The sequence below is a fragment of the Odontesthes bonariensis genome, chromosome 21 (assembly GCF_027942865.1).
Source record: "Odontesthes bonariensis isolate fOdoBon6 chromosome 21, fOdoBon6.hap1, whole genome shotgun sequence".
NCBI classification, from domain to species: domain Eukaryota; kingdom Metazoa; phylum Chordata; class Actinopteri; order Atheriniformes; family Atherinopsidae; genus Odontesthes; species Odontesthes bonariensis.
The window spans coordinates 5835767-5862015 of record NC_134526.1 but is presented as its reverse complement, the minus strand read 5'-3'; the positions used below and the strand labels follow the sequence as shown (position 1 = coordinate 5862015).

The 26249-nt window shown below is 43.4% G+C and overlaps 1 protein-coding gene across 1 annotated transcript; it reads right to left on the bottom strand.

The window, feature by feature from the left end:
* Positions 1-410: 410 nt before the first annotated feature.
* LOC142371871 (uncharacterized) lies at positions 411-21613 on the bottom strand. Its single transcript, XM_075454613.1, has 12 exons — positions 21609-21613; positions 21482-21487; positions 20071-20184; positions 19198-19276; positions 18828-19035; positions 17339-18680; positions 16449-16622; positions 15501-15674; positions 15186-15359; positions 14688-14734; positions 14310-14561; positions 411-619 (listed from the first exon to the last, which is right to left on the bottom strand). Exons 1-12 carry the CDS (start codon positions 21611-21613, stop codon positions 411-413), a joined length of 2784 nt encoding a protein of 927 aa, XP_075310728.1.
* Positions 21614-26249: the final 4636 nt, after the last annotated feature.

The window sequence follows — 26249 nt, the reverse complement described above, 5'->3', positions numbered from 1 at the left end:
GTCGTCCGAAGATTTGGTACCGGTGATGATCCGGGCGGCTGAATTCTGAATGATTTGCAGTCTGTTGATGAGTTTGGTGGGGAGTCCGGTGCATTCCAATCGTCCAGTGGTTCCCAAACTGTGTGCCGTGGGATTTTGTGACAACCAAACGTTAATATTGCAATATACAACTACACAAAAATAATATTTTTTTATTTACTATATCAGTAGTTTGTATGCACTCATTTCATAACACAGAGGCAAACTCTATACCTAAAAACAATTATTTAAAAACAAATCCTCAGAGAACCCCATATTTCGCTGTTGCGCAGGTGGGAATTATGAGACTGTGACACATCAAAGGCTGAAGGACAACATTAAAACAGAAAGAGGGAAAATGGAGCGCTTTCTGGTGGTTAAGGACAGCTGGGTCAGCTCTCAGCTTTCAGGATGGGTGTGATGGCAGCCAGTTTGAGAGTGGGGGGTACAATACCAGTGGTGAGGGAGGAGTTAATTATGTTGGTGATCATGGGGGAAATGGACGGCAGACAGGCTTTGACAAGCGAGGTGGGAAAAGGATCAGGCTGACAGGTGGTGGTTTTGGCTTTATTGATGTGTTCCGAGATGGTGTGTTCTGATGCTGGGGTGAAGTCAGAGAGGGAGCTGATGAGAGGTTGTCCAGTGGTGATTATCCAGGGTACTATGCAATAGTCCAGTGGTTCCCAAACTGTGTGCCGTGAGCAGTGGCGGTTGGTCAATAGAGGGCGCTAGAGCGCCGCCCCTCCCGTGAATCAACCATAACAAATATGAAATTAATTATACATTTGTACATTGCGTTTTTACTCGTGCAGTGGTGTGATAGACTCTGCTGTAGGCTACATGCCACTGCCAGCAACCATTAAATGCTTTCGACTTTAATCTAGGCTTGCTATTTGCTATTGCAGTGTTTCCCACAGATGTGAAGGCAATGTGTGGTGGTGGGCCGGGGGGGGGGGGGTGGGGGGTGGTTGGGTGTAAAAAATTTAAATTCTTCAAAATAATTCCTTTGTTAATAATTGGTCACACAAAACTTTATTGTATTAACCCATAAGAACCCAGACCCATTTCTACTTAAATGAAAACTAAGGGGGTTATAACACAGACTAAATAGACCACATAGAACCCATTTCAGAATTTTTTTCCAGAATACCACCCCCCACTGTCAGAGATCTGTAATGTGACATAGGCTATATGTCACATTGGGAGTTAAGAACCTGGATAATTTCTCCATCAAGGAAAATGATGGGGGACGTAAGGATGTGTGACACCTGTGTCACGGTGGGTAACACAGGTGCGGCTTATCTGCAGATTTTCACATCTTCATTGTAAACAAATTAATAACATAGCTAATTACACTGGTCGGACTGTTCAGCTGTTTCAGACTGATACCTCCGGTTCAGGCTGGTCCTCATCATCAACACGCACGTCTCTTTTTCAATCGCGGAAAATATTTTTCAATACTCATCTGGATTGAAGCAGCAAACATTCAGTGTAAGAGTTTAAAAAAACTAATTTATTTGATTCACAGCTGCTAGTGTTTAGACCTCGACAACCCAACTACATTTTTTTTTTTTACGGCAAACTTGCAACTAGTTAACTTTATAAAGAAGGCGTAATCGCTTGCTATGGGTCGGGACGGGACAACATTGTATTCAAAATATAAAATATTTTTATAGGACTTTTTAATGTGTGATTTGTGTGAAGGTGCACGTGATACCAACCTTTCGTGAATTCTTTCGGTTGAGCTAATCTAACGCGACGCTGAAGCTAGCAAGCTTCCACGCTTCCAGGGAAGCACGGAGGGGAGGGGCTGTGTGTGTGAGTAGGCTATGCGAGAGAGACGCGAGGGACAGAGAGACGGAGGGAGAGCAGGGAAAGGAAATGCAGCTTAACGAATACGAGTATTTTTTTAAATAGCGTTAAAAAAAAATAATAATAACGAAACGCAATATGTGGCGGCCGGTGTTTAATCTGTGGCGCACCGCCACGAATTAGTCTATGTGTGGGAAACACTGCTATTGGATATAAAGCCCTCCTCCAGGTGGTCGCCGGTAACACTGGAGTCTATGAGAGCTAGCAAACTTTTTTACCGCGAACAAGCAGAGGCAGCTTTTCATTGGCGCATGAAAAATTGATTCTAGTTCGCATCTCTGTGCACCCAGACCAATGGCAGAGTTTTCCATATTTTTAATCTTAACGTGATTGGACAATTCATCGAATCAATCACGTCCATCAAGCAAGCATCCGAGGAAGCGCCGGGCTCTCGGGGAAGAAGACCACAGACAGTAGGATTGCTGCAGAGGTGAGTCTCTGTTGTAGAAATTAGTTGTTGTCCATTTTTCAGTGCAGTCAAGTCAAGTCAGCTTTATTTATATAGCACATTTAAAAACATCAGAATTGATCCAGTCTTCTATATTAGTCCTCAAAACATTAGACACACCTACCTTTTAATGTGGTCTTTGTTTTTCCTGAATATTTGTACATTTTGCAATAGAATAGGAAATTCAGAACCATCATCCCTACTATTATGTTGTGGTTATAGTATAACATGTGGTCTATTCTAATTACAGTAGCCTATATTTCTTTATCTATTCTGTCCCAAAACTCTTTATTTAAGGTCAACAATATCCAAAGTATCTCTCTAATTGTATTAATACTTGAACAATGGTCTAGTTTAGGTGGTTTTTAGAATTTGTGTGTTATGTTCTGATTGTGAGGTGCTATTTGACCTGTCACGCGCAACTGCGCCCCCCCAACAAATTGAATCACCAGCCGCCACTGGCCGTGAGGCAAGTCCAGGTGTGCCGTGGGATTTTGTGACAACCATACGTCCAGTGCTGGGTCCCGCACTCTGGACCTTCTCAAGCAAGCCGATTCTAGCAGATGGGTTTAAAATCCAACGTTAAAACTAGACTTAAAAATAAAAATAGCGAATACAGCGGAGAGGCGCGGCAGCAGCTTGCCAGCGGTCCCTCCCACGTCTACCAATAAGCACATCATGATTAATGGTGTCAAAAGCACGCTTTAAATCAAGAAATACAGCAGCTACAAAGCCACCCTGATCCAACAAGCTCTTTAAGTTTTCTAGGAAATAACAGGGAGCTGTCTCTGCTGAATGAAATTTCCTAAATCCAAACTGCATTGGATGAAGAGTGGCATGGCCATTATTTCAGAGTTCAGTCAGTTCTGTGGTAACCCATTTCTCCGCTACTTTGGAAATTCTAGGTGAAATACTTATGGGTGGATAGATTTTGTCGGCCTTAAAGACGGGGGTGACCCGAGCAATCTTCCATGTCGATGGTACCGTTCCTGTTTTATGGATAGATTTACAAGATGTGCAACTGGGTCAGCAAGAGCCTGTTTATTGGTCTTTAAAAGGTCACTAGAAAGACCAAATGAATCTCTGGCCTTTTTAGAGATGAAATATGTGAGCATTTAAAGGGCTTCCCAAGTTCCTCAACTGAGCCAATGAAAAATCTATTGATAACTCGCAGTAATCTCCAGATTGTCAGTTAGCTCATCATTTACCTGGAGCTGTAGATCACTAAGATGGGGAGATAACTCATTTAGATTGTTCCATATTAGCTTTTAATTACCATTTTCCCCATTTATGGCCTCAATATAGAATCTGCTTTCACCTTACGGGTCATCCTTAAGACTTTATCTCTATTTTTCTTTCATTTTATAATTTCATTGTTCAACCAGGACAGATTATTTCTATTTTCCTTGGATTTACCTTTTTTTTTTGTGAAGTGCGTTATAATATCATTGACTTTTTTAATAAGTTACCTGAGCTAGCCTCAATGTCGTCATTTTCCAGAATATTAGACCAATCTAGATTTTGGATTTCCTCATTCAGGAATTGTTGCTGGCTTTTGGGTATGAAGTAGAACTGGTGACCTCTGGTGGATGACATTAAATGCTTCCTCTGAATTTTCCATGAGCACAAGATAAGATTGTGATCTGACAGGCCAGATAATAGATTAAACAGGGTTTCCGCGGAGTCATAAAAAGTCATAAAACGTCATAAATTTAATAATAAGAATTTTAGGCCATAGAAAGTCATAAAAACATCCAGATTTTCCATACAAGGTCATAAATTACATTTCGCCACGTCTTAAATTTATATGCTCGTTCATTCATTTGTTCTACCATCGCCTCTCCACCTCGAGCCCATATGCTGGTGGTGGAATTCATTCGTTTCACCTGTTGCAGTAGCCTAGCAAGCTAGCAAGCTAGGCTACTGTTGCAGTTCTGCCTGAGGAATCTGGGTGGTATCGCAAGATCCATGCGCCAGTGTAGCACTTCCACAGAAACCCGCGCGAACTTCAGAGCTTCACTGCCGGTGTTCTGATCATGTAGCCTTGGTCTATGGTCGTAAGGTCTACTTAGCCTAGCTCGTATTGTGTCTTAGCTTTGACTGTCTTAGTGGATTAGTGAACCTATCGGCGTGTCACAATGGGAAAGTGCACATTTAAAGTGTTATGGCTAGAAGACGGTGCGTTTAAGAATTGGCTTAAGCCCGTCGCGAACAATAGATACCAAGCCTATTGCACTCTGTGCAAAAAGACACTGGAGCTCTCCAGTTTAGGCATTAAAGCCTTGAATTCACATGCCAAATCAGAGGCATAAAGTCTGTGTACAAGGTTTGCAGCGGGTGCAGGCCATCACTCAGTTTTGTTCTCCGTCACTACCCGGTCCGCCACACACGGTGCTTTCGGATCAACATCCACGTCGAAAGCGGAGGTCCTGTGGGTGTTGAACACCGTTACGAAACACCAGTCAGGAACGAAGACATTGCCAAACTTTTCCAAACAATGTTCCCGGACTCAGAAATAGCCAAGACCTTTTACGTGTGGGAAAGATAAGACCTCGTACATCACACGCTTTGGCTTGGCAGAGTACATTAAAAAAGACCTCGTCTCCAAAATCACGGGGCCTTACGTCCATGTTTGATGAGAGCTTGAATCAGACAAGCAAGAAAAAACAGCTGGACGTACACGTTCGGTTTTGGGATGAGGACAAGGTGCATTCTCACTACCTGGGTTCCCACTTCATTGGCCATGCCACAGCCCAGGATTTGCTACAGCACTTTAAAGTAAGTAAAATTGGCTGAGCTGAAAAACGTTGAGGAGGAGATCACCGCTAAAGGGGACGAACTGAGACGCATGTAGACAGTAGTTGTTAATTTACAGTGGTACAGTTTACAGTTGTAACAGTTATTACAGTTGTACATAGTACAGTTGTTCACAGTTGTTAAGTGAATAAAAAAAAAGATTTTTTAAAGGAATCGACTAAAGTTATTTCTCATAATTTGTGTAGGTCATAAATTTAAATTATCATGGTCATAAAAAGGTCTTAAATTGTCTTAAATTTGACTGACTAAACCCTGCAGAAACCCTGTTAAAAATCTTAGAGATTATTTCAGGATTATTAGTAAATATTAGATCAATTGTTGTATTTGACGTATTAGTTATTCTTGTCGGTCCTTTTATGATTTGTGTCAAATTGTACTCATCCATCAGCTGTTTAATTTTTTTCCTGACTTGATGTCCCAGTTGATATTAAAATCAGCGAGTAGGATGATTTCCTTTTTGGAGTTGCAGTGATTTAAGATTGTCTGAAGATGATCATAAAACACATCCTTTGCTGAGGTGGATCCACACAAATCGCAGTAAAAGACATTGCAGAGCAGAGTGATGCATTTAGACCAATACACTCAGCGTTAACGTCTTTAGGCCACCTTATTAGTTCACGTTGAAGCTTCTCTCTGACATAGATTAATACTCCCCCACCTCGCCCTGCTTCTCTAGCCTTTCTAAATACATTATATCCTGGAATGCTGGTAGCTGCTGTAGATGATGATGAATGTGTCAACCAACTTTCAGACATTCCAAGTATATCAATATTAGAGTCACTTAATAAATGTTCCATTTGCTCAGTTTGTGTTTTTCCTGGTTAAAAACAGCAAAGTGTTTCCTGGTTTCATCTCCTCTCTCTGAGCTGCAGATCCAGATGTGCTCAGACTCAACATGTGCTGCAGGCTGAATGATCTGCTGGAGAAAATCAGCGGGCAGATTGTTGTGGTGGGACGTTTTCTGGCTCTCAGTCTGCAGATTTGAGAGGTTCAGGAGCTAATCTTCATTATTTGTGTTTAAAGTCTCTGGGTTACATGAATTGAACCTAGTGGTGGTAATATTCTGGGTCTTTAATGGTTAGATGACAGGTTTGTAGAGTTGTTTTAACAAAGAGAAACAGAGGTTGAGTTAAAACGGACTGTGTTTCCCTGATGGCTGTTGAGCTGAATGCCTGCAGACCTCTGAGTTGTAAGCTGGAACAGAAGGTTAGTGTAAAGAATGTCATGTATTACCACCACTGTTACTTTTATTCCTTTAAACCAGCGGTCATCAACCTTTTTCAGCCCAACCTCTACATGGTGTTGAAGTGAACAACTTGGACAAGACTCTGGTTCCTTCCATCATTTAGAAATATTGTAGCTCAAGTTCCTTTTCAGAGTTTCATCATGACAAAAAGAATTAGTGAAAGAGCAAAAAGCAAGAGTTTACTGCTTAAAAAGCTGAACGTGTGCAGAACACATCAGAGCACAGTGCTGATAGCTGAGGGCACTTATAAACGCACCCTCAGCGTTCACGTTTGAGCTGAGATATTGAGACCTGTGTGGCTCGGTCTGTCCAGGTCCAGTTAGAATATGTTGGTTAGCGTAGGTTAGCTTAGAGAAATCTTTTGTGTGGACTTCAAAAGGATCTAAGTCTTCTTCCTCTCTGTCATTGCAGAAACATGGAGCCCAAGAGGGATCCAGATGGCACTGCTGTAAGGACTGTGGGAAAGTTATCAAACGATCAAATCTGAGGTATCATCAGAGAATTCATACTGGAGAGAAGCCATACAGCTGTGGTCAGTGTGAGGCAGTTTTCACTCAATTAGCTCATCTAAAGAAACACCAACGTATTCACACAGGAGAGAAGCCATACAGCTGTGGTCAGTGTGGGGCAGGTTTCACTCAATTATCTAGTCTAAAGAGACACCAACGTATTCATACAGGAGAGAAGCCTTTCAGCTGTGGTCAGTGTGGGGCAGCTTTCACTACATTAGGTAATTTAAAGACACACCAACGTATTCATACAGGAGAGAAGCCTTTCAGCTGTGGTCAGTGTGGGGCAGCTTTCACTACATTAGCTAATCTGAAGACGCACCAACGTATTCATACAGGAGAGAAGCCTTTCAGCTGTGGTCAGTGTGGGGCAGCTTTCACTACATTAGCTAATCTGAAGACGCACCAACGTATTCATACAGGAGAGAAACCTTTCAGCTGTGGTCAGTGTGGGGCAGCTTTCACTCAAATAGGTCATCTAAAGACACACCAACGTATTCACACAGGAGAGAAGCCATACAGCTGTGGTCAGTGTGGGGCAGCTTTCACTAAATTATCTAATCTAAAGACACACCAACGTAGTCACACAGGAGAGAAGCCTTTCAGCTGTGGTCAGTGTGGGGCAGCTTTCACTACATTAGCTCATCTAAAGACACACCAACGTATTCATACAGGAGAGAAGCCTTTCAGCTGTGGTCAGTGTGGAGCAGCTTTCACTACATTAGCTCATCTAAAGACACACCAACGTATTCATACAGGAGAGAAGCCATACAGCTGTGGTCAGTGTGGAGCAGCTTTCACTCAATTAGGTAATCTAAAGAGACACCAACGTAGTCACACTGCAGAGAAATGATTGGCTTAAATCAAAAACAATTTTTACGGCAGATAAGCAAACATTCACCTGAGAGCAGCAAGAGGAACTACCAATCAGAAGCCTTGCATTTGTTCAGATTAAAAATCTTCTTTGTGGATTACCACCTTTTCTTGTTAAGACTTTAGTTCTGAATGTTCTGTGGGGAGCACATGTTTGAAGAACGATTGAAAGTGTTTTATAATTTGTTGGGATTGTTTTAACTGGGGACGGATCTCCCGATGTGAAGTCGAGCTTTACACTTGTTTGTATTTCATTGTTCATTAAAGGTCAGATGTTAACTTTTCTCATGCTTTTCATGTTCTTGCTACACAGATATTTTTTGAAGAAAATGTGTGTTTGGTTACGAGGGAAAGTTGACCCTTATCATCTTCCCCAAAGACCCAGAAATCTTTAACGCAGTCTGAAAAAGCTTTGGAGTTGTTCCCTGTACTTTCTCTTTTCATTTTCTTTTCATAGGGGCTGAGTTCAAGCCTTTTCCAGGTTCCACTCAATTTTTCTCAGTCTTCAAAGTTTGATTTATAAAGCCAAAATGAAAAGAGAAACTTTAGGATTCAACCCTTCAGTGTGGAGTTGAACAGCTCAGGCTGTCGGCTGAAAGCTTTGAGCCTCCGAGAACGTGGAAACTACGACCAGACGACTTTTAAAGTTCAACAACGCCGCTCACAAGGAGCAGCTCAGGATGATGGGACGCTGCCTGGGTTGGACTCATCATGGGTTAAATTCCCTCAGATGCTCTGAGTCACAGCTGTCTTTCAGCTCGCAGCCCAAGCCGTGCGTCCAGATGCTCAGTCATACATCAGTTAAAGGTAGATGATTTATCTGATCTGATTATTTACCACATGTTTATTCAGCTTTGGACATATTTCTGGAATTAATGGTTTATCGCTTGTATCTTTAAAAACTTTGCCCCCTGGTGTATGAAGAGAAGAAGAAAGCACAGGGACCCACACAGGAAGAGGGCGGGCTTTATTTGGGGCTTCGACAACAAGCTCAAACTGGCCAAATGAGTGAGAGACACAACGACGGAAACAAGTGTTCAGTAGCTGCTCTGTAAGTAGAGAAGCTGTGTTTTTCTGCTTTAGCTGAAATCCTGTAACTGTTCCTGCTCTGTGGAGAACTTCTGATAGTGGGGGGGACATTAAAACAGGTCAGGCTGAGGTCGGATGGAAAACACATGATGATGAGCTGCTTCAGGAGGAACTTTACACAACTAAGAGCGTACAGAAACTAAGTGAAAAGAATGCAAAATAAATGCTCAGTTTGATCCAAACTCCTGCAGCTGAGCGTGTAAAGAATAAACGGTGTGAGTGGTATGTGAGAGGGGGGGGGCAGCAGGGCTTTACCACTGCCCGCCCCACCTTGTTTCAGCTCAGGTGTTTCCTGCTAAAGTCGACAGCAGAAAATGTTTGAGGAAATCTAAGAGACAGTGGTGTCAGATAGAGATGGGCTTTAGGCCACGCCCACACAGAACCTTATCAGAAAGTAGAAATGGACTGTTCTTGTGCGGCACTTTTCTGATCTTAATGACCACTCACATCACATACACCTTCTCTAAGTCAACAAAAACATGTGGACTGTGTGTTCAAACTCCCACGACCCCTTCAGGAACTGCGTTGATGAATATCTGGTCCGTTGCACAAAAGTAGGATTTAGACATCCAGGATGAATTACTTAGCCAGGTTCAAGGAATCCAAAACATGGGCGCCCAGGCTTAGTTGGTTGCACAAAGGCCAATCCAGGATGAGCAGACACGGATTCATTAAGCCAGGTGAAACCGATCCCGGATAAGTGCTGCACACGGCTTGCTTCAATAGACCCCACGATCGATCATAGATTCACTGATTCACCATGGCAACAAGGGCGGCGTATTTCTCCCCAGCGGAGCAAGAATTATTAATGGAAACCTATGAAGAGGTGAAGGAGAAAATAAAACGAAAAGGAAATACTGCCACAGTCAAAAAACAAAGGGAGCAAGCGTGGCAAACCATTGCTGACCGCCTGAATGCGTAAGTCAGTGTTTCCCAACCGGGGGTACGCGTACCCCTGGTGGTACACGGAGGTACTGCAGGGGGTACGTGGCGAACGGGGATTTTTTTTTTTAATTGATTAAGGCATCACACTTTTATGGAGGAGGACTGTTTATGAAGGAGACTCCAGTTTTGTGATGATTGTTACATGAGTTAGGCCTGTTAATGTATTCTTAAAAAGAGAGAGAAATGAGTTGTGTTCATGTATTCTTAAAAAAAAGAGAAATGTTACTTGTTTAAGTGAGATAACAAAGGAAGATTATTTCGATTTAGTATTTATACTATTTTGGTTAATTATTTATATTTCAAGAAAATGTTTTTTATTCTTATGTTGAATTCAACTGAGGTTAAAAAAAGAGAGAAAGCCTGAGAATTTTATGTTCAAGTTAAGGATATTAAATAAAAAGATTTTCATGTAATAACCACTGTGTTGCTCTACTTTTGGAGAATCATCGCACGCGTTGTATGTGTGAGGGGTACTCAGGCCAAAAAAGGTTGGGAAACACTGGCGTAAGTAGTGCACAAATACACACTCACCACTCAACTGAAACTATCACAATTAGGCTACAATCCAAATAAAATGTTAATTAACATATCGTCACCTTCCTAAAATAATCGCCCAAGTCATTTTTTGGCATCAAAGGTGTGGTCCAAAAAATGTAATTCATTTAATCTTAGTTTTTATGAAAAACAATAAGTGTTCTTATGTCAAGCATCCTTTGATACATACTTACTGACTGAAATTATTATTTTATGCTATAATTTAACTTTTGGGGGGAGTTTTTTGTGTTTCCTGAAAAACCTGAAAAAATGACTTATGCGATTATTTTAGGAAGGTGACGATATTTGAAAAGATATTTGTAGCCTACTTTGATTATGAATAAGTTGAAATTGACTGCATGTGAGTGAAACTATCTAAATGTAACATTAATTGGTTTAACATCTTATCATTTCAGATGGTCTGCAATGCTGACTATTTGTTCAGTAATGTTGTGGCAAAGTGGCCCGGCTCGGTCCACGACTCCCGAGTGTTTTGGAACTCGGAGATCTATCAGCGCCTATCACAAGGTGAGCCACAGAACCTCTGTTGATAACCACTTTTAACATCATGGCTGTGTTAAGACTGTCACTACTTATGAGGTTGTGATGGTAACATTTTGTATTCACAGGTGAATTCCTGGGTGTATTGCTGGGTGACAGAGGGTACGCCTGCCAGCCTTTTCTGCTCACTCCATTTGCAGACCCTCTGGAGGCACAACTGGCATACAACCATGCCCATGCCAGAACAAGGGCTCGGATCGAAATGACATTTGGCCTACTGAAGGCACGCTTTCAGGGTCTGACCCACCTGAGAGTCAGCCCAGACAGGGCATGTGATATCATTGTGGCCTGTGTTGTCCTCCACAATGAGAAAGGAGAGGGCCCCCAGAGTGCCAGCTCTCATAGACTGGGACAGTCCTGCCATCTTCCCGGATGGTCAGAGACCAATATGTGTTAAATTATTTTAATTAATATGCATGTTGATTTAAGTTGGGCCTGCAATGGCATTTTTACAAACAGTTTGTCTCAAACTGCATGCTTTGATTCTGTGCTTTTTGTCTTGTAGAGCACTGTGTGACTTGAGTTTTGAAAGGAGTTGATGGTTTACTTGCTTTGATTCATCCTTGTTCAATAAAGGAACATCATGGTACTCTCTAATGTGTATTTATATTTATATGGTGATGTACTTCATGTGTAGTCTGTGGGAAACTAAATTATCTAGTGGTTCATCTAAAATCATCAGTTGTCTAAAATGATTGTAATTAATGATCACAAATGTTTCAATAATGATAGCGGGTATAGTTAAATGTTTTAACAATATGTTCTAGGCAGTGGAATAAATATTGGTTTCCATTTGTGGCGACCGCTGACTGAGATAAGGAATGAGATTAAATAGATCCTGGAACTTAGCCTGGTCTGGAGCAGGCTAGCTTCTCAGAATAAATCTCCATGGTAACTTACGTCTGAACATATCCCACTTCCCTTATCCCACTTTTGTGCAACTGGATCACAGATAAGTTGAGCCAGGATAGCCAACATATCCCGGCTTAATCCCTTATCCTACTTTTGTGCAACAGGCCCCTGGTCATCATTCACCTGTTGAGACTCAAACCCTCCCAGTATTTACAGCCTTCTGGTCACCTCAGTCAGTTGCCGGATTATTGATGTTGTATCGTCCATCTTTACGTGCATCTGTAAGTCGTCAGTTCATCCCTTCTTTGTTCTGTACCTTCTTGATAAAGCAGCATCTACTGCCTCCTTGCCCTGGTTGTCCTGCCTTTGGGTCCTAACCTCTAAGAATCCTGACAATAAACTGTAAAATCTCCTGACTCTGACAGAGCTGGTTTCACTAAACCAGTGTGAACACATTAGAAGCTGATATTTCTGGGTGTAAATGCTGTGTTTGATCATTCTTCCTGTGATGGCTGAGGTGTTAATGGTCTGAGGTTTTGGTGTTTTCCCTTTGATGATAGATTTATTATTTTGTGTTCAGTGTGTGTATCTTTGTTTATTGTTATGCATATTTGGCTGAAGGTAACTCTGGGAAAAGAGATTTTTAAAAAGTTAAATGAAAACTAACTGAAAAAACATTGTAACCGGTTTAAATTACACACAGACACCATTTTGTATTCTTAAGCAGTGATTTACAGTAATACAGGCATACTTATTGCCCCCCAGCTGTGTGCCTGTACATTGGGGTTTACCCCGGTGGACAAGAGGGTAGCTTCCCTCCGCCTTCGGGTGGGGGGACGTTTGACGTTTAGGCTGACTGTTGTTTGTGCTTATGCACCAAACAGCAGTTCAGAGTACCCACACTTTTTGCTGCTGCTGCCTCCTCTGGTGGGGGAGGAAGCCGGTCAGACCTGGCAGGCCCAAACGTATTGTGAAGGTCTGCTGGGAACGTCTGGCTGAGTCCAATGTCAGAAGGAGCTTTAACTCCCACCACCGGCAGAGCTTCAACCATGTCCTGTAAGAGGTGGGGGACATTGAGATCGAATGGGCCATGTTCCGTGCCTCCACTGTGGATGTTTCTGACCGGAGCTGTGGCCGTAAGGTGGTCGGTGCCTGTCGAGGAGGGAAGCCGTCAAGCTGAAGAAGGAGTCCTATCGGGCCTTTTAGGCCAGTGGGACTCTGGAAGCAGCTTAGGGCTACTAAAACATCTGAGATCCGATTTATTAAAATTATACATTTTTATCAATAAAGTGACGTTTTTGGATAAAAATTAAACATTTTATCAAAAAGTCTAATTGTTCAGGTACTAAATACAAATTTAATTTAAAAGAGAAAATATCAAAATGATTTTTGAAAATCTTTATTGAAGATTTTAAAAATTCAAACATTTCAAAGACAAAGTCAAACATTGTGAGACTGAATTTTAAAAATAAGGATGTAAAATGACGTAAAATATCAAATGTCTGAGATGAGCAATCAATAATACAGTCTATAATCACACATCATCAGGATGAACCCTGGCTGCTCACCAAACTTCTGCTCATTGGATAAGAATCAGTGAAGATCTGTCAGCAGGTTGAAATTCATCTGGGCTGACTGCAGCTCAGTGACTCCTCTCTGATTTCACAGTTTGTCACAAACATTCTAAGTACATGAAAAATTACTAAAAATAAAAAAATGTGCAACAAATAAAACAGGACGAATAACTTTTAAAGAAATATATGAAACAATCATAAGACCTAACAAAATAAAATGTAATAAATCAACTGTTACCATCTCGTTAATCCACAGTTTGCAGCGTGTTGGAGTGAAAAACCCGTCTGGCTGCTTCTGTTTGTAACTCATAACATTATTGATAGGAAATTCTCTGCTGGCCCCGTTCTCCCCCAGGTGGATGCTGACCTCCAAACAACAAAAGGTCCAGCTCCAAACTGTTTCCTTTTGCCAACGACAAAGGACAGCTTAGTTGAATAACTACATGAGGTTTTAACACAAATTTCAGTGTGAAGCTCTGACTGAAAAACAACATCCTGGAAGAATGGCAGCTTCCATCTTTAAAGGACTGGAAGAGGAAGAAATTCCCAAGGAATCATTTAGAAGAGTTTCAAACAAAACTGTTGAACTTTCTGTTCAGCAGGGATTCTCTGACAGGAGGACACTCTGTGTACTCAGCACAGAGACAACCAGGAACCAGGTAAACTGAACCAGACTGTAAATCCAGGATGCAGAGGTTCTTCAGTGAATGTGGTGCTGAAGGTGTGGAGGTGGATCAGTGTGTCAGAGGAGACTCTGTAGAAGGACAGAGTGCCAGCAGGACGGTCCACATACACTGCTGCTCTGTTACAGACAGAGGAGGAGGAGGAGGAGGAGGAGGAGGAGGAGGAGGAGGAGGAGGAGGAGGAGGAGGAGGAGGAGGAGATGGATGTTTCTCTGCTATTGTGACTGACAGAGTAACCTCTATCAGAGCAGCTCAGACTCCAGGACTGATCATTGTATCCAAACAAACACTCACTGCCTCCTCTCCTGCTGATTCCTCTGTAACTCACTGATATATAAACTCTTCCTCTCCACTCGACCTCCCAGTAACAGCGACCAGTCAGAACATTTCTACACAGCAGCTGAGCACAGTCATCAAATCGGTCTGGATGATCAGGGTATGGCTGATCCTCCTTTCTCACACATGTCACCTTCCTGTTGTTGTCAGACAGTTTCAGGTCTCTGTGCACTGTGTTTGTGTCGATTGTGAGTTGACAGGAATCTGAAGGAGAGAACAAACACAGTCCAGCTGCAGTTATTGATCTATCATCTGTTCACTTTGATCACTGAGTGCTGTGACAGTGTGAAGATGGCTGGATGTCATGAATCAGATGAAGAACACACTCACACTTCCTCAGCCCTGGTGTCAGCCATCGTTCTCCAGCAGGCTCCACCCTGAAAGGAGGAGGGGGGTCAGAGCAGCACCGTCTCTTTCAGCATCAAACATGGACATTACATGGCTCTCACACACACATTGTTCTACACTGAGAGAGATGCTGACTGACACACAGCCCCACTTCAGAAACACAGAAATGTCCCTTTAACTGAATGAATAAGGTCTCTGAATCAGCTGAATATGTTTCCTTACAGGCTGAGCATTAACCAGCAGATGGTTGCTGGTATGTATGTTTTCTTTGGGGCCCATTTATCTGAGGAATGACACGATAAACCTCCATCATTCTGACAGATCCACGCTGTTTTAAGGGGACACCGGCTAATGCTGGCAGACACTTCCTCCTCCTCCTCCTCACAGAGGTTTGCTCCTCCCTCGCTGCTCGGCATCACTTCTAACCAGCTGATGAGCCGGTTAGAAGGGAAATGATTAAAGCAGCAGAGCTCTCCATACCTGAGAGTGTCCAGCCTCCACTGTGGATCCTCCAGTCCAGCTGAGAGCTGCTTCACTGCTGAGTCTCCTGGATGGTTGTAGCTCAGGTCCAGCTCTCTCAGATGGGAGGGGTTGGAGGTCAGAGCTGAGACCAGAGGAGCACAGCCCTCCTCTGTGATCAGACAGCCTGACAGGCTGCAGGAAACAACACAAATGGCAGAAACTGAGAGAAAAGACTCCAACAGCAGACACCATCCTGAACAGGTCAGCTGTCCATCCATGACTGTAAAGCAGAATTAAAATGATCAGCAGCTGAACAGTTGAATGAATCCTGACCTGAGAGCTTCCAGGTTACAGTTTGGACTCTGCAGTCCATCAGACAGCTGCTTCAGCCCTGAATCCTGCAGGTTGTTGTTACTCAGGTCCAGTTCTGACAGGCTGGAGGACTGGGAGCTGAGAGCTGAGGACAGAGCTGCACAGCTTCTCTCTGAGAGGTTACAGCCGCTCAGTCTGAGGAGGGAATAACAGGAAGGGAATTAAGTTATGTAGTTATTCATTATTCAAATGAGAGATGGTTGAATGAATAAATATGATGATATTTATCCTAATTATGGGTGCCGATGCCGAAGGCATTAAAACACATATTACTCCTGTGCTGGACTATTATTCTTCCGTTTCCGTCATGAATTTCGATTCGCTACTAGTCTAGCAGCGATGGTCCGACCGGCATAAAAAGCCCACCGCTGCGTGCGCAACGACCTCGATCGGTGTGCAATGACGTTTGGCTCTCATTAGTCAAAAGGAATTCCGTCTAAATCGGAAAAAGTTGGAAAATTGTGGATGGGAAAATGCATTGAAAAGCACTTAACGAGCCCATTTTGGCGCTCAAAATTCCTTATTTCAGAGGCCATGTAACTCAGCCATAAACCATAACACAGACCTCATTCAAAGTGTATATGTGACAGGAGACTCTCGGCTTTAACTGAACCAAAGGGTTTGTTGATAGGGCGGGCAGTAGATTGGCACCCATCAAAATTTCTTCAGAAATTTTCTAATTATATGTTATAAAGTGTTGCCACATTCTTGCATTGCGTTTCTTTCCTCTTGATGTAAACTGATCTGATGGGACTGTTTGCTGTGAATCTGTGTCATCTACAAACTGAAATTATCTGAGAAATAACTCAGTAATTTTCTCTCCTTTTAACAAGAAAACAGCAGACACCATCCTGAACAGGTCAGCTGAATTAAAATGATCAGCAGCTGAACAGCTGAATGAATCCTGACCTGAGAGCTTCCAGGTTACAGTTTGGACTCTGCAGTCCAACAGACAGCTGCTTCAGCCCTGAATCCTGCAGGTTGTTGTTACTCAGGTCCAGTTCTGTCAGGCTGGAGGACTGGGAGCTGAGAGCTGAGGACAGAGCTGCACAGCTTCTCTCTGAGAGGTTACAGCCGCTCAGTCTGAGGAGGGAATAACAGGAAGGGAATTAAGTTATGTAGTTATTCATTATTCAAATGAGAGATGGTTGAATTAATGACATTTATCCTAATTATATATTATAAAGTGTTGCCACATTCTTGCAGCGTGTTTCTTTCCTCTTGATGTAAACTGATCTGATGGAACTGTTTGCTGTGAATCTGTGTTATCTACAAACTCAAATTATCTGAGAAATAACTCAGTTATTTTTTCTCCTTTTAACAAGTAAACAGAGCATTTAAAACGTATTTATCTCTGTACTCACACAGCTTTGTTGGAGGCTTTGACCACTGGCAGCAGCCTCAGAAGAGCCTCGTCTGAAGCAGAGTATTTCTTCAGGTCAAACACATCCAGATGTTTTCCTGATGACAGTAAGATGAAGACCAGAGCTGACCACTGAGCAGGAGACAGTTGATATCTGGAGAGACTTCCTGAACTCAGGTCCTGTTGGATCTGCTCCACCAGAGAACGATCATTCAGTTCATTCAGACAGTGGAACAGATTGATGCTTCTCTCTGCAGACAGATTCTCACTGATCTTCTCCTTGATGTAATCAACTGTTTCCTGATTGGTCTGTGAGCTACTTCCTGTCTGTGTCAGTAGGCCTCGTAGGAGCCTCTGATTGGTCTGCAGGGAAAGACCCAGGAGGAAGCGGAGGAACAGGTCCAGGTGTCCGTTTGGACTCTCTAAGGCCCTGTACACAGCAATCTGATTGAGATAATTCAGATCAATGTCGGTTGCTTCTTCTTGTTCTTCATCTTCTCTCATCAGGTTGAGTCCAGAGTTGATGAAGGTCAGATGCACATGAAGAGCAGCCAGAAACTCCTGAACACTCAGATGGATGAAGCAGAACACCTTCTCCTGGTACAGCCCTCTCTCCTCTCTAAAGATCTGTGTGAACACTCCTGAGTACACCGAGGCGGCTGAGACATCGATGCCACACTCTGTCAGGTCTGATTCATAGAAGATCAGGTTTCCTTTCTGCAGCTGCTCAAAAGCCAGTTTTCCCAGAGACTCAATCATCTCCCTGCTCTCTGGACTCCAGTGTGGATCTGTCTCAGCTCCTCCATCATACTTGAGCTTCTTCACTTTGGCCTGAACCACCAGGAAGTGGATGTACATGTCAGTCAGGGTGCTGGGCAGCTCTGCTCCCTCTCTGGTTTCCAACACATCCTCCAGAACTGTAGCAGTGATCCAGCAGAAGACCGGGATGCGGCACATGATGTGGAGGCTTCGGGATGTCTGGATGTGGGAGATGATCCTGCTGGCCTGCTCCTCATCTCTGAATCTCTTCCTGAAGTACTCCTCCTTCTGTGGGTCAGTGAACCCTCTGACCTCTGTCACCATGTCAACACAGCCAGGAGGGATCTGATTGGCTGCTGCAGGTCGTGTGGTTATCCAGAGGCGAGCAGAGGGAAGCAGCTCCCCCCTGATGAGGTTTGTCAGCAGCACATCCACTGAGGTGGGCTCTGTGGCATCAGTCAGGGGCTCCTTGCTGTGGAAGTCCAGAGGAAGTCGACACTCATCCAGACCGTCAAAGATGAACACAACCTGGAACTGTTCAAAGCTGCAGATTCCTGCTGCTTTGGTCTCAGTAAAGAAGTGATGAACAAGCTCCACCAAGCTGAACTTTCTCTCTTTCAGCACATTCAGCTCTCTGAAAGTGAATGGAAACATGAAGTGGATGTCCTGGTTGGCTTTGCCTTCAGCCCAGTCCAGAGTGAACTTCTGTGTTAAGACTGTTTTCCCAATGCCAGCCACTCCCTTTGTCAGCACTGTTCTGATTGGTTCATCTCTTCCAGGTGGGCCTTTAAAGATGTCTTCATGTCTGATGGATGTTTCTGCTCTGCCTGCTTTCCTGGATGCTGCTTCAATCTGTCTGACCTCATGTTCATCATTGCCCTCTCCGCTCCCTCCCTCTGTGATGTAGAGCTCTGTGTAGATCTGATTCAGAAGGGTTGGCTTTCCTGCTTTAGGAATCCCCTCAAACACACACTGGAACTTCTTCTTCAGAGCACATTTAAGTTTAAGTTGATGCAGTTCTGAATGAAGACAATAAATAACATCAGTAAACAGACATTCCAACCCTGTACAGAATGAGTATCTGAACATCTGCTGCTCTGTGTGCTGAGACATCAGTAAATGTGTCATTTATCCAGCAGGTTAAACCTTTAGAGAAATCCTCTTACTGCTCTGCAGACGGTCAGCCAGCTCCTCCTGCTTCATTCTCCTCAGGAAGTGAGCTGTGATCTTCACTAATGCCTCTCTGCTGCTCCTCTGCTCTTCATCCTCACCCTCCCTCTGACTCTCTAGGCATTCTGGGTAATCTGGACTCAGAACCTTCTGCATCTTCTTCAGCTCCTCCTTCACAAAAGTGAGCATGTTGTCCTCCAGCAGCTGGAACAGAAAACTATATGAATGAGCCGATCAGACTGAAACCATGGAGCCAAACATCAGATCCATGTTGGACTCACTGACAACCCACTGGTCTACAGAGTGCAGCATGGAGATGGCTGTGAGCAGAACAGATGGGAAAGTAGTTGTTGTACATGTACAGACCATAAATATGGAGTCCAGCTGTGTTTGATGCTGCTGGGCAGACGGACCACTGGGACCCTCTGAGCTCTGCTGGTCCACTCTGTGGAGGAATCATGAAGAATGAGCTCACATTGTGTCTGTCCACACAGAGAGCAACACAAGCTGAAGCTCCATGAAGGGATGTGTGGGTGTGAGCAGTGAACGCAGCCATAAAGCAGCTGATTAACTCTGAAGCTGCACATCATCAGCATCTGTGTTCCAGAAGATAAGAGCTCAGTGTGTTTCTAACAGTGGGAGGAAGCTGATGTCAGATGAAGCAGTGTGAGGAGGAAGGGATACAGAACTGTGTGAACAGACAAAATGATTTCAGAGTCTTCACTGACCAACTTCTTTGTATTTAGAAAACAGAACCAAACGTAGAACCTGATGCAGCAACACTCAGTAAGAGTTGTTCTGGAGTCACAGAAAGACAGAAAGTTTATAGAATCTACAGGAACAGCGTTCTGGAAGCTTCTCCAACCAGCAGGTTAGCTGCTGACAGGTGAGGGTGTCAGGATGGGGTATAACAGCAGCATCCAAACGCTCAGTCTCTCCAACAAGGACGGGTCGGGGCTCACCGCTTTGGGCCAAACTCCATCAGAGAATCATCAATACGTTCAGCAAATATTTCTCAGAGTAAGATTGTAAAGAACTGTGGTCTTTCAGCATCTAAATGTTAATTTTACTCCCGAAAAGAGACCTATTTTAACATCCATTCTTTCCACTGTGACAGTTTCACATGTGAACATGAAATGGATGTGAATCAGAGCTTACATTAAACACAAGTTGGAATAAGAACTGTTCAAACTGACTCTGGTACATTTTACAGTGTTACACCATTTACACACAGCTCACCTCTGAGGCCGTGAACGTTGGTCTGATTTAAAGTCAATAAAACGACCCATTGACCTGTCGCTCTGCATGGACACACAGCTGGGTTCAGGTTCAGGTTCAGGTCTCTGATAGCTGCTAACAGGAAAGAAAAACACTTGTTTCATTTAAATTTACATGTTAAGTAAAATTCAGTTTGGATTAAAGAGTAAAAATGTGAGAGATTTGGTTTTAAATTACATCAATAAAATGATAGAAATATATCAATTAATCAACTGAAAATTACATTTTGTTTCAATAAAGAGCTGCAAGACTAAAGTAAACATCACATTACATACATGATGCAGCTAATTAATCTCATCAGAGACATCAAGAACTGATCCAAGTCTGAAAAAATGTATCTGAAATCTGGTTATCATCTGAAACATGATGCAGCCTCGACTGAATACTGAAAACTACTGATAGTCTAATGAAACACTTTTTACTGATCCTAACCCACTGCTGTACTGAGGTTCAGCTTCATGTTATTGATCCATGTGACTTTGTTCATGTTAGACTGTTTGTAAAGCCGCTGACTTTGTTCATGACATTTATTTTAGAAAAAGGTCCCATATAATAAATATTATTATTAATATTTTACTCCCTAAAAGAGACCTATTTTAACATCCATTCTTTCCACTTTGACAGTTTCACATGTGAACATGAAATGGATGTGAATCAGAGCTCACATTAAACACAAGTTGGAATAAGAACTGTTCAAACTGACTCTGGTACATTTTACAGTGTTACACCATTTACACACAGCTCACCTCTGAAAAAAAATGTCTATAAAGTAAAAATGTGACTATTTTGGTTTTAAAATATTAAACTGAGATTAAATTAAACAAATAAAATCAACTGAAAACGCTTTGTTTTTATTTTAATTGAATCAATATTACAGATGCACCAAATTACATCAATGACTAACATATCAATAAAATGATAGATTTTAAATAAATCAACTGAAACATGATGCAGCCTCCACTGAACACTGACAGCTACTTACTGTTTGTCTGATGGAACATCACGTTGGAAATGAATGAACCGATCATTGGACCTGTCACTCTTAAAGGACACACAGCTGGGTTCAGGTTCAGGTTCAGGTGCAGGTTCAGGTTCAGGTGCAGGTCCAGGTTTAGGTTCAGATCCAGGTGCAGATCCAGGTCCAGGTTTAGGTTCAGATCCAGGTGCAGATCCAGGTTGGTTCCTGTGAATAAAGGTGGTTTGGTGATGTGAGTTCTGAGCTCTGACATGGAGAAGAGTCATGGAGAGTTAGAGGTGGTCACCTCACCTCTGAGCTTTGCTCTGGCTCTCATGTTCCCCACACAGAGAGGTTTCAGTGTCCTCACACTGATCCATGCTGCTGAACTCACACCAGCTCACACACACTTTCTACCTTCCTCTGCAGAGGAAACACAAATCAGTCAGACAGGAGTGCTGAGGCAGAGGAAGCTGCCATCAGCTGCTGTACTTCCACCACCTGTCCACTAGATGGAGGCATGGAGCTACAGCCCAGCACACACCTCATGATCCCGATGACGATGATGAAGGATTCTGTCAGTTTAGTTTTCAGAGGACTTTTTAACAGCAAATACAAACAGGGACAGATGTTAGATCTGAGCTGTGTGAGGCTTTTAATAAAGCTGATCAAAAGTCTAAATACTGAGAAAAAGGAGCTGATATTAAATCAAATGAAATCAACTGAATGTAAAAGTGACCGAACCATGCTAAACACTGAACATCATCATCAGACTAAACAAGTTAAATATCTGCTGCATCACAGCTTCATAACTGACATTCAGCTCATTTTATTCTGAAAGGTCTGACAGGAAGCTGCTCTTTCTGACTTTAAAGGTGGAGACGACACTTTGATTCCAGGAAATAAAAACATGAAACAGTTTGTTTGTGAAGAAAAAAAAAATATCAATGTTTGATCATCATGTTGTTTGATTTCAGTTAATCAATAATCTGATCATCATGTCAATTTGTCTTCAAACTCAAACTGAAAATTTGGAATTGTGGACCTATGTAAATGCATTAAAATTCATGTATCATGGGACAAAAATAGCCTTATTTTGAGGCCTCATAACTCAGCCATACTTCATCATAGACACACCATTCAAAGTTTAAACGGGGCATGAAAGACTCAACTTTAACTGAACTAAAGGGTTTGCTGATATATTGTAAAGCTTTGACACAACAGCAGTTTAAGTTTTAGGAAAAATCAGGACTCCTCTCACTCTACTGTCCTGGGGTCTCACACTCTATTTTTACCAGCTCCAAATTAATCCCAAAATCACTCAAACAAACTTCTCTCGCGTCCGAAATGTTTGCTGCACCCAGACAAAATATACTTCAAAATGTAGGTATTTTTGTCCTCTTTCACCCAAAGTCCCCCTCATTGTGATTGACCTCACGGTTTTCTCTCAAATCACCTCTGAGCGCAGAGAGCGACCACTCGGGCTGCCATTGACGGCCATTATAACCAGGTCACCTCATCTCCTTATCAAATCAATGTGAAGGCTGTTTTTAAAACTGCCATAAAAAAACATACCGTACATAGGAGCAGAATAAAAAATACACCAGAACATCCACCTCAGGGGTGTTTGAGATTATACGGCAATTTTTCTGGTCATGAATGTGATAAATATATTTTAACTTAAATAAAATAAAAACATGAAAAATAAACATATAATCTGATCATCATGTTGATTTGTCTTCAAACACAAACTGATCAAAGTTTGTTCTGAAATAAGAAGTGAACATGTTCTCCAGCATCACAGAGCAGAAACAAACAGGAAAGTTTGAACTTACAGATTGTTCAGAGCTGAAGAAGAAGAAGAAGACTCTCCGCTCGACAGACTGAGACACAGGTGAGCTGCTTCCTGGAACCAGTCAGAGCCGAGTCCACCTGTGATGGAGGCGGGACAGATAGAACCTGTCTGACTTTTGGAGTTCATGCTAAACATGCCTCCAAGTTCCTGAACAACAAACTCTGAACTTTGTACTGCAGTTCTCTCTGAGATTCAGTGTAAATTCCCCTCGTGAACATGGCTGCCTTTGCATCAGAACAGGTGTGTTCAGGTGTGCTCTGATGCTCATCAGCTCAGGATCAACAGTGAAATGAACTCTGTGAACAGACCACTCATCCTGGCAGTCAGGGAGGAGAGGATGGGCTAAACTGGATCCAGTGTTGGCTTTGTGTCAGCCTTTAATCTCAGTCTATATTTTGGTCTGATGTTCATGCTGATGACCAGTTTTGATCTCAGTAGAATTAAAAAAGATGCGTTTTTAAGTCTAAGGCAAACTGCAAGAATCGTTTTAAACTGCTGGGATTCTAATTTTCTATCAGTGTTGGTCATGTTTATTGTCTCAAACAGCTGATTGATCATGTGATCAGTCATGTGGGGAAGGTGTTTAGAAATTATTCACAAAAGCTGTTTTCCACAGCAAAAGGAAACAAAACTTTATTGTAATTTTCTGTTTGGTTTTAAGATGTTTGGTAGTTCAGACGGTGGATGTAGAGCAGAAATAATGAAAATCTGGGCCCTCTGAGGGCAGAAGCTCAGACAGTAAATGCTCAGGTGGGCAGGAGTCCATCAGGACATCCGCCTCCCCTCCCAGAGGACACTCATAATAACACAGAAACAAGTGATGGCCTTTATCCAATAAAAGCAACTGAACTGTTTCACTTGTATTTTGTTTTTGGATGGATATAACAAACAAGACAAACATCCAGAAGCACATCTGCTTGCCTCTGCAGGCAGATATACTTTACAGGCCATAACGAGCAAAGAAACATCCCACAGAAGCCACCTGATAGCCTTGATAGCCTGAGGTGTCAATAATTAATCTATCTGAGCAGCTCAGAGTGGCTTCATAAAACTGAGCCCATCATGGAGACGTCCAGGAATGGGTGGGGCTAAATCCCACAGTCAGATAAACTAAACACTGTCAGCGTTCATAGGTCGCCTTTATTATTGTGTTATCTTTGGAGGAAGCAGAATTTAATTTATTTCATGTGATACCTGCCTGATGTGGGAGGACAAGACGTCTGTAAAATGGCACAGACATCTGTTACAGTGAATGATGAATAATTTACCCGTAATAACAAAAGGCGGCTTTAAAAGTCCTGAATTTGAGGAGGGGAAGGAGTGCATAGCTCTGTATACACAAGTTTTCTTTTTTGGGTATTATTTCTTATTTGTTTCACAATAAAAAACATATTTACATCTTCAAGGTTTTTACGCCATGTTGTGTAAATGATGGTGATCTGAATACTGTGCCAAACACATTCGCTTTGCCAAGGGAAATACTCACATTTCTGTCAACACATTTGCCAAGAATCCTTCTTCCAGTCGATGGCTTCAAACAGTTAAACACGGTGATGGGTGAGGACCCGTCAACACCGTGTATGGTGAGGGCGGCGCTCTGCTGACCTCAACCAGGGACGTTGTGAGTCGGTGGGGGGAATACTTCGAGGACCTCCTCAATCCTACCGACACGCCTTTCAGATGAGGAAGCAGAGTCAGGGAGCTCGGATGTGGGGCCTCCCATTTCTGGGGCTGAGGTCACCGAGGTGGTCAAAAAACTCTTCGGGGGAAAGGCCCCGGGGGTGGATGCGGTCCCTCTGGAGTTCCTCAAGGCTCTGGACGTTGTTGGGCTGTCTTTAATGACACGTCTCTACAACATCGCGTGGACATCGGGAGCAATGCCTCTGCACTGGCAGATCGGGGTGGTGGTCCCCCTCTTTAAAAAAGGGGGACCGGAGGGTGTGTTCCAACTTCAGGGGGATCACACTCCTCAGCCTCCCTGGTAAGGTCTATTCGGGGGTACTGGAGAGGAGGATCCGTTGGATAATCGAATCTCGGATTCAGGAGGTGCAGTGTGGTTTTTGTCCTGGCCGTGGAACAGTGGACCAGCTCTATACCCTCCGCAGGATCCTGGAGGGTGCATGGGAGTTCGCCCAACCGGTCTACATGTGTTTTGTGGACTTGGAGAAGGCGTTCGACCGTGTCCCTCGGGGACTCTTGTGGGGGGTGCTCCGGGAGTATGGAGTGCCGGACTCCTTGATATGGGCTGTTCGGTCTCTGTATGACCGGTGTCAGAGTTTGGTCCGCATTGCCGGCAGTAAGTCGGACATGTTTCCTGTGAGGGTTGGACTCCGTCAGGGCTGCCCTTTGTCACCGATTCTGTTCATAATTTTTATGGACAGAATTTCTAGGCGCAGCCAGGGCGTTGAGGGGGTCCGGTTTGGCGACCTCAGAATTGGGTTTCTGCTCTTTGCGGACGATGTGGTTCTGTTAGAGTTATCGGGCCGTGACCTTCAGCTCTCACTGGAGCGGTTCGCAGCCGAGTGTGAAGCGGCTGGGATGAGAATCAGCACCTCCAAATCTGAGACCATGGTCTTCGGCCGGAAAAGGGTGGAACGCCCTCTCCGGGTTGGGAATGAGATCCTTCCCCAAGTGGAGGAGTTCAAGTATCTCGGGGTCTTGTTCACGAGTGAGGGACGAATGGAGCAGGAGATTGACAGACGGATCGGTGCGGCGTCTGCAGTGATGCGGGCTCTGCACCGGCCCGTCGTGGTGAAGAAGGAGCTGAGCCAGAAGGCGAAGCTCTCGATTTACCGCTCAATCTATGTTCCTATCCTCACCTATGGTCACGAGCTGTGGGTAGTGACCGAAAGAACGAGATCGCGAATACAAGCGGCCGAAATGAGTTTCCTCCGCAGGGTGTCTGGGCTCTCCCTTAGAGATAGGGTGAGAAGCTCGGTCATCCGGGAGGGGCTCGGAGTAGAACCGCTGCTCCTCCGCATCGAGAGGAGTCAGATGAGGTGGCTCGGGCATCTATGTTCAGACTGTGTTTCTCGGCTGGCCTGGGAACGCCTCGGGGTCCCCCAAGGAGAGCTGGAGGAAGTGACCGGGGACAGGGACGTCTGGGTCTCTTTGCTCAAGCTGCTTCCCCTGCGACCCGACCCCCGGAGAAGCAGCAGTTGATGGATGGATGGATGCAGTTGATTTATCTCCTACAAACTGAATCAGATCTTTCCATGACTTTTCAGTGTCAGCTCGTTTCCTTTTCTTTGTTCAGATATTTCACAGGCGGCTCTGAACCTTCAACATTTAAAGGAAAATATCTTGTATGTTCATTAGAAAATAAGAGTA

Excerpts from the sequence above, each read along its gene's own strand:
- LOC142371871 (XM_075454613.1), bottom strand. Across the intron at positions 14,562-14,687 it reads GACACCAGGGCTGAGGAAGT|ATTCCTGTCAACTCACAATC; the intron begins GTGAGTGTGTTC and ends TCTCTCCTTCAG. Across the intron at positions 620-14,309 it reads CAGGAGAGGAGGCAGTGAGT|CATCAGAACACACCATCTCG; the intron begins GTTTGTTTGGAT and ends ACTTCACCCCAG.